At 38.3% G+C, this 15000-nt stretch overlaps 1 protein-coding gene across 1 annotated transcript in view; it reads left to right on the top strand.

Moving 5' to 3' along the window:
• The window catches only part of LOC123515952 (nuclear hormone receptor HR96-like), a 194462-nt gene that overhangs the window by 129256 nt on the left and 50206 nt on the right, over nt 1-15000 (top strand). Inside the window, exons 6-7 of the mRNA XM_045274890.1 lie at nt 3148-3590; nt 9412-9592. Of these exons, the coding sequence (XP_045130825.1) occupies nt 3148-3590; nt 9412-9592 (624 nt within the window). The remainder of the gene's footprint in view (nt 1-3147; nt 3591-9411; nt 9593-15000) is intronic.

The following is a 15000-nucleotide window of genomic DNA, read 5'->3' as shown; positions in this document are numbered from 1 at the left end:
AGACATCACGTGGTGTCATGATGTTTCCTGTATTACACCACTCATTCTAGAGTGGTGCAACACATCCAAATCATCAATCTTTCATTACTTTTACGCAAAACTTGCGTTCGACAGGTGAAACACCCGTTTTCTGTTGGCCCGCAGGGAGGATATTTCTTCATTTTTCAGACTGGCGGCTCGCCACGGCCGAAGCAGAGCACTTAGAGAGTTGCGGTTTTCGAGTTCAGATGCAGAAAAATATGATCTATAATCCCATAAGAAAAAAAAATCCGTTGGAGAAAGTTGAAAAATAACCGAAAATGGTCGGCCAGGGGGGGGAAGGAAGGTAAAAAAATAAATGTACGTAAGGGGTTAAAGGGATAAAGATATTCAACACTACAATGGCAGTTAAGTACTAAAAAATTCTAAGTATCTGAATTTCATTGCTTTGGTCTTGTTTTAATTTATTCATGTAACATTTGTTTTACTTTATGCAATAACTGTATTTATATATATGATGTTTCATGATTTTTATGGGTTTTAGGGAGTACATATAAAAGTCTGAACACATAATTATTTTTTGTACTCATTCTCAAGTCTGCTATACAATCATTTACTTTATGTTTGAATTTTTTCTGAATCAGTTACAATCGTATATCGAGGAATACCTGTATTGTCAGTGAAATGTACAAACCTATATAATAGCTCAAATCTTTACCTGGTCATCAGGTAAGAATCAAATGGATCAGCATTCATAATGCTTTTAGACAAATAGAAGTAACTTGCATCCAATGAGAAACAAAAATATTTCATACAATTGGGTCACTTGTGGTCATTGGGAAGGTGGTACACCAGTGTTCCAACACACAAGTATGGTAGAAACAGTGAAGTAGCCAAGTGGTGGATATCCAATAAGATCAAATTTGAATTAACAATGATGCATTCTCGTATTGGTACACTGGTGGTTAATAAATGAGTTAATCATGGGTGATACAAAAACACGCAAAAAAAAAAAGAAAATTGTAAGGCTTTCTCAGGTATTTGGCCATTTGTGGTCACTCTGAGCCATGTACATGGGTTGTACAATACACTTTATAAAGCTATGTTATTATTGTATAAGGTGTTGGGCCACTGGTGAGTCAAACTTTTCTTCTGTTCAGGATATTCCTTAGGTAGTAGATATTTAACTCACCTCCTCTCGCTTCGCTTTGGTGTCACATGGCATACTGATGTACAAGACAAAGATAAAAAAAAGGATTTGCGAGGGGAGCGTGAAGAGCTGTTGCCATAACATGTACAATGTGTTATCTAAACAAAACACTACATAAGAGTCAGCTTGACTTTGATGATAATCAATGCCAGTAGACTTCACTCTGTATGACCAGACAAAAGACACAAGAAATATTAATGCAAAATTTGAGTAGGCATATAACTTCAAAACTTAGAGGTTAGAAAACAGTATGAGAGAACATATATACTGGTCCCCAACTATATAATTATAATACTAAAATTTTGTTGTTAGAGAACAGTATGAGAGGACAAATACACTCACTCCCAACTATATAATTAGGATACCCTGCCCAGCTTTCAACAGTAGATGCTATTTTTCAGCCATGCACCAGCTTACTGGCATGAAACAATGAAACACAACATTGTCACACTCTTGGCTGATCTTTCACTTCCAAGCTTTCTGATATACATCCATCTATGTTTGTATACATGACTCTTAATGCTTTCCTTTCCCTTGCTGAATATACCATTTCTTCAGCCTCATGTCTAGCACTCTCCAGTAGAATTTCTTCTCGTTCTCTATCCTTCCCTGTTTTTTTTTTTTTTTTTTTTCTTATTTTCACTTTTCAGTTCTCTCTTTCTTTCTACCTGATTCATTTCTTTTTTTTTCCCCAAATATTGTAATATTCTGTCTTATCAGCCAGCTTTCTAGTCTTCGCTAATGTTTCTTCTACCCCTACTGGCCATCGCATTTTAACTTTAAGTGGTCTTTTCGTTCCCTCATTATATTTATCAAGTTTGTGTATTTCTTCTACTTATGTCCCAAGACTCTGTTCTTCATCTTGAACCACTGAAATAAATTTATTTACCATGCCTTTTTCTTCTTTCTCCCTCAAATATTTTACTGGATTCCATTTTTCTTCTAGTTCATGTATAACCATACACTTCTTTTTGTCAACCATATCTCTCACTAATTCTTCCTATTCTTTGATCACCTGTATGACTGACTGTCTTCTTCGTTTTCTCTTTTATATGTTGTTTAGCTTCTTCAGCAAAACTCTCTTCTTTTTTTTCTTTTTTCCAGATCTTCCATTCCTCTAGTTTTGTGTTGCTTGTTTCTTTTCCTGTTTCCACTTTAGTGTTTTGCCTTTCTTCAAGTCCCTGTAGTGCTACACTTCATAGTTCGCACATTTGCCCTAAGAACGCTGTTTTCTCTTTGTATTTCCTCCAGAGTTTACTTTATGTCATTGTTAATTTTAACAGTACTCTCTAACTTTTCAAATCTTTCCTTCAGCTCTAGGTTTTCTGAGATCAGCTGATCCTTTTTTTTCAAAATCCCAATAACCATCTCCTTTAAAACTTGAATTTCTCTATCCATTGTGACCATCCTTCTCATGTTAACTTTTCTTTATCCTCAAATCCGGAAAATTCCCTTTCCTTACTCCAATATCCCAGCTGTCATATTCCCAGAGGTGTTTCAATAATCTCCTTAACTCCTCTCGTTTTGGCTCACTTGCTTACATAGACACTGGCGTTGACTGTGCCGTCTATGTTCTCATTCCCTTCCATACTTCTCGGCCTCAGTACAAGCAAATTCAATATAACTTTGGAGAGAGGGTCACTAACTTAGCCTCCTCTCCCCCTGTAATACATCAACAGGTTTGCTGAGCTTTGTTGTCAAGAGTTAGCAATGTAACCCACTCGGGAGCCCTTACTTTTTGCGTCTGCCTCGAATGGTCGTCACGATGTGTGTTAAATGTGTTTGTGGTGCCTTGTCTGGGTCACACTATGCCTGGCATATAGATAGATAATTAGTGTACTAGCTCAACATAGTTTACAGCTTCCAAGCACACATGCATTCCTGCAATAGTTATGGACACTAATTTGTGTTCCTTTTTAGTGCAGTTTTGATATGTTGATATTATTGATTAATTTCAGGTTGAGTACATGGATGATGAAGCTGCTGCTACTGCTGCTACTGCCCTCCATAATCACCATCACCACCATCACCACTGTGACCCACACAACCAGTTAACCTTGTCTCACCACCATCACAATTACCCGTCCTATCATAATCCTCTACCACCACATCCAACGTCATCACCACATCCTGAACCTTTGCCCCTTCGCACATCACCTCATGACACATCATCCATGTCACATCAAACACCACCGCCAATACAACCCACACCATCTTCAATACAGTACATACCCACGGAGATACACAGTACATCACCTTTGCCACAGCCACACCATTCAATATCACTTCATCACCACAATCCAAATGAAACTCAAACAGATTCAGGAGATGAGTGTGGAGGATTTAGCATAAGAGAAGCCATGGAAATACTACATCCTGAGGATAAAAACTCTAAGGAAAGGTAATTATTCTTACATTTGTTATTACAGGTACAGTTGACTACAAAAAATATGGCAACCTCAGGACTTGAAGACTGCCAGATTTTTTTTTCTAAATTGCAGATGTTTTATGTACAGGTTAAACCTCCCAAATCCAGAATTCCATAATCCAGCAAGTCTTTTAATCCAGCATAATTTTAATTTGTGGGAATAATTCTAATTTCTCAGAATAATGAAAATTTACCAGAAAATTAAATATGTATTCCTTCTGCATATACCTATTTTCCTTATTTTTCTGCATGCATATTTGCTTGTACTGCTTACATATATCGTATTAAAACAATGTTACAATTATAATCAAGGCTGACTAAGACTATGCAGTGTGTTTTAGGGTGTTTACTTAAGGACCCCCTGTAGTCCAGAATTTTTCGTAATCCAGCAAGCTTCAGGTCCGGCAGTTACTGGATTTGGGAGGTTCAACCTGTATATGTATATGCTGCATATATGTAACAGGAATGTACACAAGATTGCAGCAGTCAGTCCAACACATGCAGGATACACAAAACAATTTGCAGATTTTGGGAAAACTTCAGCAGTAATTCATGATAATACTTTATTACATCAAAGGACATCATTTACTCATCATTACTGATATTTATTGCTAAATTTATCAAAAAAACCATTAAGGGCCATGTTACAGTATAAACTGCAGGCACACAAGTCTCTGGGATCACCACACATTTTGTAGTGCAGCTGTTACAGCCTGTATATAAAATGTCTTCTAACTCGAAAATATCTTTCAAAGGGTACCCTTTAATTTTGCTAACTAAATTTATTTGTGTTGGCTATCTCTCCCTAAACTCTTCTGACTATAAGAAATTCTTTAACTACTTAATTTATGAAGTGGAGCATATTCTGTCTCTGTATCCTTTAGTGGAGATCTCCATCCTTGGAGATTTCAATGTTCGCCACCAGCTATGGCTTTTCTTTGCCTCCTAACTTCATAACTTAGAGCAACTGATGCAAAACCCTATTCATATTCCTGACCGTCTTTGGGAAACGCCCAACATTCTCGATCTTTTCCTTATCTCTAATTCTTATGCTTATGCTGCTACCTTATCTTCTCTGTTGGGTTTCTCTGATCACAATTTCATATCTGTATCTTGTCCTATTTCTTTAATCCCTCCTCGGATCCTCCAAAGCAGAGACATTTTGCCACTGCCAATTCAGGAGAACCTGAAGAGGTACTATGCAGATTTTCCCTGGATTGATTACTTTTTCCGTGTTAAAAACACATCTCTGTGTGCTGAGCACATAACAGAGATGATAGTGCCTGGCATGGAGGCATACATTCCTCAAACTTTTTCTCAACCTAAACTTTGGTTTAACACAGGCTATTTTCATGCTATGCATGGTAGAGAGGTTGTCCACAAAAGATACTTGAGCCTTCCATTACTTGAATCTTATGCACTTTATATTTCCGGCTGGAATCATGCCAAGTCTGTTCTTCAACTTGCGTAAGACTCCTTCATTAATAGAAAATGTAAAAATTTTTCTAAATCAAACTGCCCTCAAGATTTTTGGAGTCTGGCAAAGACATCTCCAATAACTTTACTTCTTTCCCAGTTATGTTTCATCCTGATGGCACCGATTTGCCATCCCATTTCTCTCTAAAGATGAACTTTTGCTAATAACTCTACCTTGGATGTTTCTGGGCTTGTCCCTCCTTCTCCTCCTCCCTCTGATTTTTCCATGCTTTCTATTAAAATTCTTTGTAATGATGTTTTCCATTTTCTTGCTGGCCTAAACCCTCAGAAGGTTTATGGACCTGACAGGGTCCCTCCCACTGTTCTCAAAAAAAAAAAAAAAAAAAAAAAAAAAAAAATTGCTGCTGCCTTAGACATATCAAAAGCTTTTGATTGCGTATAGCACAAACCTTTGATCTCAAAAATTTCCTCCTACAGTTTCTATTTTTTTCTCTGCAACTTTATACTTTATCTTAAGTGTTCTCCCTGACCATTCTATTGCTGCTGTGGTAAGCGGCCACTGTTCTTCACCTAAATCTATTAATAGTGTTGTTCTTCAGGTTACTGCCCTATTACCTACTCTCATCCTATTATTTATCAACCTCTTCTTTCTAGGCAATAGTGTCGGGAGATGGTGGAGCATGAAATGGCTAGGCAAGTGAGTATAAGGAATCAGGACACAATGGGAGATGTAAACAATTGTAGGGGGCAAACGAAAGTGATAGTGTGGGCCCCTAGACTGGTGGTACATATGGACAAAAAAAGGATCATGCAAGTGCGGTGAGATATGGTCGTGTGGTGGGTTTAGACAAGGAACATAAACACGTGCCGTGAGGCTACTGTGACACACTAGCACCTCACAGGCACCACAAAGGAAGACAGTCCGTGCTAAAGAGCTTAAACAAGTTTCTATTAGGATGAATACTCCATAAGAAACATGTAGTGTATCAAACTTAGTGATAAGGTGTGATTAGAAAGGAAATCATGAAATTCCAGGCACACCAGAGTGAATGGTTATAAGTTATGAGACAGCCTGGACCAAGAAATAATACAAGAATGAGGGCAGTGAATCCCCCAGTGTCTCAGGGAGAATTACATGGAAGAAATAGTGGAACTTTCAAGCTTAAGGTTAACTAATAGTGACGATCACTGATAGTGTGTAAGTTCTGTAAAAACATGTGAATATAAGGACAGGCAAAAGATGAGTTCACACACCATCTTAACCCATAGAGTACTAGGATCATTATAATTTTTCATTTGGTGTAGTTATAGGCACCGTGAAGACTGGGGTCCTCTTCTGCCTTGCCTTAACAGTAAATAGCAACTTGACTAATTTTCCTAGGATCCGTAGTCTCGTACATATATATATATATATATATATATATATATATATATATATATATATATATATATATATATATATATATATATATATATATATATATATATATATATATATATATATATATATATATATATATATATATATATATATATATATATATATATATATATACTGTGGACTTGGAACACTTGGTGATCCTTCACATGCAGTGATCACAGAGATAGATGCAGAGCTATTAGGATGATTTGGTGAAAGTGAGATGAAGAAATTGAGATACAATATACTATATGTTCAAGGATTAATGGAACTATAATTGATAGAGAATACTTAGTAAAATGTGGTTATTTTGCACACTCCTGCTTTTGTGTTTGGATATTGTGTTGATTTATATGTTAAGTAATAAATTTTGTTGGTTTTGAACTGTTTATGAAATATCCCAAGGAAGAACACACTTGCTTTTAGTCACTTTGCCTAACCTGAAGGAACATGTAAACAGAATGAAGTAGACAACTCTATGTGTGACTAGCCTGAGGGCCGGTTACTACATCTGGTCTCAGGTGTGGGATATTTCACAAAGGATAGGCTGTGAAAACAGGCAACATCTGTGATAATAGAATTAAGACTGAGACAGAGTGCATAAACATGGCATCTCCCACTCCCAATTCCACTCCTTCAGGAAGAAGGAACCCAAAGCCTCCCCTTGTAGTTAGCATAACCCAGCTGGACTTTGAGGTGTTGCTTTCCCAGCACACAAAAAAAATTTTGTAACGTATGACGTATTTCTATGGTGACGAAGAGCGTTATGTGGCGTATCTGAGTCTGCCATGCTACACAAACCCCTTGATTTCTTCACAGATCTTGTAACTAGAATTAAACTAAACTGGGATAATGCAAGTAAACTAGACTTGGGAAAACAGTATTGCTTGAAACCGGCACAAGAATTGTCAGAAAATGCCATTCCAGTGTGCGGTCACGATTATGTTGAGTTGAAGGAAGTTCCTCAAACTCTATCCCCAATAAAATTAATCCTAAACTATGGACGGAAACCTTAGACTCAGCTAAGAGCAGATAGGAAGAGACATTGTTTTATATTAGGTTTGACGCTGCTTATTCTCTTTTATTTTAATGCAAGAGGGAAACTTGCCAAAGGCAACAAAATATTAGAAAAAAAAGGGCCACCTTTAACTTCAAGTTATGAAAGGTTGTCACGTAAAAACTAGGCATTTGAGCCGCTAAACTGAAATAACTTCATGGCTAAAATTAGATTACTCAGTTGTTTCCTTTCCTCATCTGAGTACACACTACAACCACATGAACTGGAATATCCCTTGAAATTACTAAAACGCAGCTAAACATGGGTAAATGCATGGAATCAGGCAGACGTCCACCATGTACCATCTTGAAATTTTGCCATCTGTCGAGTGGTTTAAAGTCCCGTACATGTCACCATGATACCCAGGTTACACCAAAGATGTGCTTGGGTGGTGATATGGGCCTTAATATTGGTACTATTATAAATATAATTGTTTGCGCCACTAATGTGTGGAAGCTGAACAGCACTTCCCATACATACTCTTCAAGTACACCTACAGGCGCTAGGCTGTAACTTGAAAAAAAAAAAAAAAAAAGATGCAGACATCAAAGTGATGGCAGATCAGTGCCATCAGGATGAAACATAACTGGGAAAGAAGTAAAGTTATTGGAGATGTCTTTGCCAGACTCCAAAAATCTTGAGGGCAGTTTGATTTAGAAAAATTTTTACATTTTCTATTAATGAAGGAGTCTTACGCAAGTTGAAGAACAGACTTGGCATGATTCCAGCCGGAAATATAAAGTGCATAAGATTCAAGTAATGGAAGGCTCAAGTATCTTTTGTGGACAACCTCTCTATCATGCATAGCATGAAAACAGCCTGTGTTAAACCAAAGTTTAGGTTGAGAAAAAGTTTGAGGAATGTACGCCTCCATGCCAGGCACTATCATCTCTGTTATGTGCTCAGCACACAGAGATGTGTTTTTAACACGGAAAAAGTAATCAATCCAGGGAAAATCTGCATAGTACCTCTTCAGGTTCTCCTGAATTGGCAGAGGCAAAATGTCTCTGCTTTGGAGGATCCTGAGGAGGGATTAAAGAAATAGGACAAGATACAGATATGAAATTGTGATCAGAGGAACCCAACAGAGAAGATAAGGTAGCAGCATAAGCATAAGAATTAGAGATAAGGAAAAGATCGAGAATGTTGGGCGTTTCCCAAAGACGGTCAGGAATATGAATAGGGTTTTGCATCAGTTGCTCTAAGTTATGAAGTTAGGAGGCAAAGGAAAGCCATAGCTGGTGGCGAACATTGAAATCTCCAAGGATGGAGATCTCCACTAAAGGATACAGAGACAGAATATGCTCCACTTCATAAATTAAGTAGTTAAAGAATTTCTTATAGTCAGAAGAGTTTAGGGAGAGATAGCCAACACAAATAAATTTAGTTAGAGAGTGACTTTTGAGTTGAAGCCCAATGGTGAAAACTCGAAAGATTGAATTGTGTGGGCACTAGAGCAAGTCAAGTCATTGCTCACATAGAGGCAACATCCAGCTTTGGAACGAAAATGAGGTAGAGGAAATAAGAGGGAACATAAAAGTGGATACTTTCAATTGCCTCAGACATCTGTGTTTTGGTGAGAAAGGGCAGTCTGACGTAGGGACATATATGCTTCCCTAGCTTTGATGCTATTGCTCATTTTACTGCTTAATCTTTTATATATTTCTTCAACTTTTTAGATTAGGAGCTCCAATCCACAAATATTTTTTGTTGGATGTTGTTATATAATAATAAGATCATATATTCATGAATGGGGATCATAAATGGTTATAGGTATGTTTCTTGCATTGACTGCAACATATAGCCCTGAAAGGCTTACAGCTTCTCATATCTTCCCTCATCTTATGTTTTTGTATGCTAACGTACCCTTCAACTCGCAGCTCATCAGTCATGGACACCCTGATGAACACTGCCATCCGGGCAGAGTATTCTTCTCCTCTCCTGTCACTACACATGTCTCCACCTAGTGAACTGAATGAAGCTGAGCGAGCCAAACTGGAGGAACTGACAGAGGCAAACAAAGGTCTTCTTGCTCCACTATGTGAAGACTATAACTTCAAGGTAAGCAGTTTTCCAGAATAAGGGAAATTTTCTTAAATAAGTCATTTCCAACAATTTTCTCATAATAATGTCTTGCATGTCAGACTGAAAAAATGTAGTAGGAATATGAAGATCACACACCTTACTGCTCAGAAATTGCCACTGAGCCATAGTGAGTCTGATGGTCATCAGAAAAATATCAAAAAGTATTGTAGGTGAAATGCCTCATTTTTTTTTTCTTATACTATATTACACCATCCTTGAGAGAGACGCCTCAGTTAGTGGATGCACAATGTGATCACCATTCTGTGAAGGATGAGTTGACCAGAAAGAGACTGTAGTGTCAGTATTTGATTTATTCATATTTTTACAATAAAGTGTTTTATATAAATGCCACTTGTTAAGTCACAAGAATTGTTTTTCCTTGGCTCACTAAGAAAAAGAAATCTTAAATCTTTGCTTTGTTGACCAATATAAGCCTTTCAATCCCATCACTAGTCTGCTAAATATACAAAATTGGCAGATTTTTATCAGAAAAAAATTTAAAGACAATTCATATACTTTTAAAGTAGCTTCCTATATTACCAAAGAGGAAAACAATTCATATGCTTGGAAACAGATGTGAAGTGTCTTCCTAAGAAGGGAGAATAAAATCCAAGGAACCACAAGACTTTTGAGTGAGAAGAGTTGACATTTAACTTTTTAATTTGAGGTTACCAGATCAGTACAGGTGACATAACACATGAATTATATCATCATAACTTACCTTGGTAAGTGTACGATGGTTGAGGTTCCCCTAAGGCTGTGCTGTCCAACTATACATGGTCATGTGTGACTTATGGTGCGCTGATACCAAAGCCATATTTCATCCGGAGTTGGGATGAAAAGATGTGGTGGGCCACATCACCAGAAAAAACAACCACTTACAAAGCATAACATTGAATTTAGGTTATCGGAGAGTTGACAGGAGTAAATGACAACAAATCCATATACAGAAATGCGTGGAATGACAATAACCACTCTCAAAAAAGGTAACATATAATCTGGTTCAATTTCAAAACATTAAACATACTAGCATCAGCTATTTAATAAATAGTCTCCCCAAAATCCAAAGGATACAAATTGAAATAGGACTGGCGGGCATGCATGACCACGCTTTGTTGGACAGAACAGCCTAAGAGGATCCTTGTTTATCGCACACTTACTAATGTAAGTTATGATAATCTTATAATTCCTCGATAATCTTATAATTCCTCATCAGCTGTGGGTGTCATGCATGACTGTTCATAGCCTCATCCCCATCATAACAAAAAGGGTGAAACACCGAATGTGCATATATACATGTCTATGCATAAAGCAATAAACAACCAGTTATAAGAAACAGATCATTACGTGTTCCCAGCATGTGACTTTAGAATATTCTGTCCAAAGGAACCCACAGACAAAATGGTCTTGTTATAATGTTTAGAAAAAGTAGATACACGTAGCCAACCAAGTGCTTTTCTAAGGTTTTCCCTTGACCATTCGTGTTCTAAATGCCTTAGCAGTGGATACCAACCGAACTGAATAGAAATTAAACAAATCCTCACTCATCCCAGACTCTCTCATTACATCCTTGACCGATCTAGAACGGTCCATAAAAAGTGTTATCCATGCACACATGATATACATAATTTCACCGCATATTCTTTCAGTTTGGCTTTAGACTTGCAAATATCACTTACTGTTTGTTTCTTAACACTATATTCATCATACACGCTAGATTCAGTCGTCCTAATAATTTCTGATTTGTCGGTAATACATAGATTCACATGCTATCTTGTACCACTTCCCCTCAGTTTTGATGACAATGAATTACACTGCACAGAACGATTACTGCATTTGATGACTCATAAAACGCACCTTTTCTCCAAAAATAGTCTCAGGGAATCAGCCTGCGTCCAATGAGACCAAAGATCAGTATTGAGGAAGTGGTTGCTGGTAACTGTATGGCAACAGAGGCTATAAAATTAAACTCCAGACATCTTCTCACATGTAAACAAAGTGATGATTGGTATATACTGCACCACAAGATATCTCTCTTTCAAGATCTTGATAGGTCATTGATGCTACAGGTGGCTCGGTAAGATCGTGATCTCCACATGAGCCACGCCTTTTGATCTTGGCTGCAGGTGGCTCGGGATCGCTAGAGCCAGGCAAAAGAGGACAAAAAGACAAAACAGAAAAAAAAGTAGCATTTCTCTTCATTAATGATCCCTACACCTCGCTCGCCACATTCTTTCCAGATACTCCTTCACAGCCTCCATCATCCTTTCACTTGTCTCGCTACACAGTCCCAGCAGCAACACCATCCATTCCCTTCCTGTCTTCTCCACTCTTTCATTCCTATTATGCCCCAATTCACTCAAGATCACTTGCATCATCTCATGCCTGTCTCTTTCATACTTCTCACACTCCAGCATGACATGCTCCACCGTCTCGTCCTCCCCCATGTCACACATCTGGCACACCTTGCTGCGGGACTCAGACCACCTGTAGTTCCTTGCATTCACATCCATACACTGTGCCCTAGCTCGGAAGAGAAGGTCACCACCCAGGCTGCCATCATACCACCTTTCATACATCGGGCTTCCTTTTCCTTGTACCATTCCAGGGTACTCTTTCGTTCCATCCCATTCTTCCATATATTCAGTCCCACCCACTTCACCTCTCTGTCTATCTCACTCTTCCATTTCCTTGCATCCCATTCAGTTCCTACCCTGCCTCCTCTTGTCACGATCCATTCACGCTCACTTTGATTCCTCCCAGCCATTCTCATCCCCATACCACTTGTAAACCACTCCTCTCTGTCATTCTCATGCACCTCTTCCTCCACTGACTCCCACTTTCATTCCACAGGTACACCTTCCTCACTATTCTTTCCTCATCCATTCTTTCCAGCCTGACCTTGTATCTAAGTGTGGCTTTAACTAGTCTTTCCCTAAAGGTGCTCCATCCCATATCCCCTCTCAAAGCTTCTACTGCTGTGTACCTTGGAGCATTCAGTGCCATTCTACCTATTCTATTTTGTCCCACTTCTAGCTTGTCAATTTCACTTTCATTCCATGCAATCACATCCATACCATACATTATGCTGGGCACCGCCACACTCTTCCACACCTCTCTCAGCACATCATATTTGCTTGCTCTCATTCTTGCTGCACTCCCCAATCGTCCTACCCACTGATTCACTAAACCTAACTTTTCATTCTTTGTCTTTTCACACCCACTTGGACTCACCCACATCCCCAAGTACTTATATTCTCGTGCCTGATTCATCTCATTCTCTCCAATTTTCCATACTGCATTGCTTTCATCCTCAGACCTATTCACTATCATCACCTTACTTTTCTCACTACTAAACCTAACTCCAAAGTCTCTCCCATATCCATCCACAACATCTAGCATTCTCTGCAACTCAACTGCTGACTCACTCATGACCACCACATCATCTGCATAAAGGAGCACACCTATCTTCTCATTTCCCACTCTTACTCCTGCATTCATTCTTCTCAATCTGGCTGCTAACTCCTCTGTATACAAACTGAAAAGGGTTGGTGACAGAATACATCCTTGCCTAACTCCTCTCTCACTCTTCACCCAGTCTGTCTCTATATCTCCTAGTCTGTATTTAGCTTTGGTGTCAACATACATGCTATGCACTATGTTGATTATTTTTTCACTCAACCCAATCTTTCCTAAGACTCTGACTAGCATTTCTCTATCCACCCTATCATAGCTTTTTCTATATCCAAAAACCTAAATACAATTTGCCTCCTCCTTTCTTTTTTCTCAATCATTTCATTTACCACAAACAAGTTATCCTCAGCCCTCCTGTCCACACGGAAACCATTCTGTTCCTCACCTAACACTCCAGCTCGCTCAATCCATTTACACAATCTCTCATTCAGCACTCCACTAAATAATTTACCTACTGTGTTTAATAATGCAATCGGCCTATAGTTCTTCAGTTCATTCTTACTCTTGTGTCCTCCCTTATGCAACAGAGTCACCCTGCATTCATTCCACATTCTTGGCACCCTCTCTTCCTCCCACACCTGGTTAAACACCTCAGTCATCCTGTCAATAACAACCTCCCACCATTTTTATACATCTCATATGGTATCCCGTCTAAACCTGCTGCCTTTCCATTTTTCTGCCTTTTCACACATCTCTACCTCCTCCTTGCTGATTCTCTCATTCAGTTCATCTGCATTCTTCATCTCCAGAGTCACACATCCTTCTCTCACACCAAACACTTCACCTACACCACCCACCTCTTCCTAGAACTGTCTAATTGCCTCCCTGATCTCATTCTTCTCTGTTATAACTTCCCCATTCACTTTCAGACTGTCCACACCAACATTCTCTGACATATTCTCGCCTCTCATGAACTTGTACCATTCACGGCCACCTTCCATGCCTTTCTCTCTTAAAGATTCAATCACACTCCTTTCACAGTTCACTTTATCTTCCATTATCATTCGCCTTGTGAGTCTCTGTTGTTTCACATATTCTTCCCATGCATTCAGGTACTCAGTCTCTGCCTCATCACTTTCATGTCTCTTTTTTCTCAACCATCTACACTGCCTACTCATTCTCTTTCGCTCCTTCCTGGCCTCTCTGATTTCACTGTTCCACCATGGTTTGCATACTCTTTTTCTCCTACCTACTCTCACATACCCTATCTGATTCTCGGCAGCACTCCACACATTCTCAACCAGTCTCTCATTCAGGTGCTCCACATCGATGATCTTGATCTTGATACTGGCAAGCTTCACTGCATTTTTTACGGTGTGATGCTGTTACTCTTTGATGTTAGAGACTTTCATACAATTCAAATTGCACCTGTCTTAACCTGCATAAATGTAAAAAAAAAAAATCATGATAAAGGAATATGATTATTAGCCCTGTAGTTTCTCGCAGTCAGTGCTAATGCCATATGCCAGGTATATGTTTACATCTTACAACAAAATTAGTATGTAGGCTACCAGCAAATATTAAAGTTTTTAAATGCAAAATATCAGGTTCTAATAATAATCTAAATGCATATGTAAGTTTAAATATCAGGTGAAATCCTATACTTCATATTAATACCTTAAATCTGCTCATTTATTTATTTATTTATTTATTTTTTTTTATTTATTTATTTTTTTTTATCAATGTCTGTCAAAACTGGGTACGTTTCATGAGCCCATGCATCTTATGAGCCATCAAATACAGTATATAAGCATTAAAACATGGAAGAAGAGGCCAAAACACAACAAGATCCCTGGCAATCATAGGTCATCCAACACTTGTAAACAACATTAGCCTGTTAAGTTCTAATTTATTTGCAATTAAACTTATACACATGCTTTGTTTTACCACTTGACTTTTTTAATGCCATA

This window comes from Portunus trituberculatus, chromosome 5 (genome assembly GCF_017591435.1).
Source record: "Portunus trituberculatus isolate SZX2019 chromosome 5, ASM1759143v1, whole genome shotgun sequence".
NCBI lineage: Eukaryota > Metazoa > Arthropoda > Malacostraca > Decapoda > Portunidae > Portunus > Portunus trituberculatus.
This window is presented reverse-complemented; position numbering and strand designations above follow the sequence as displayed.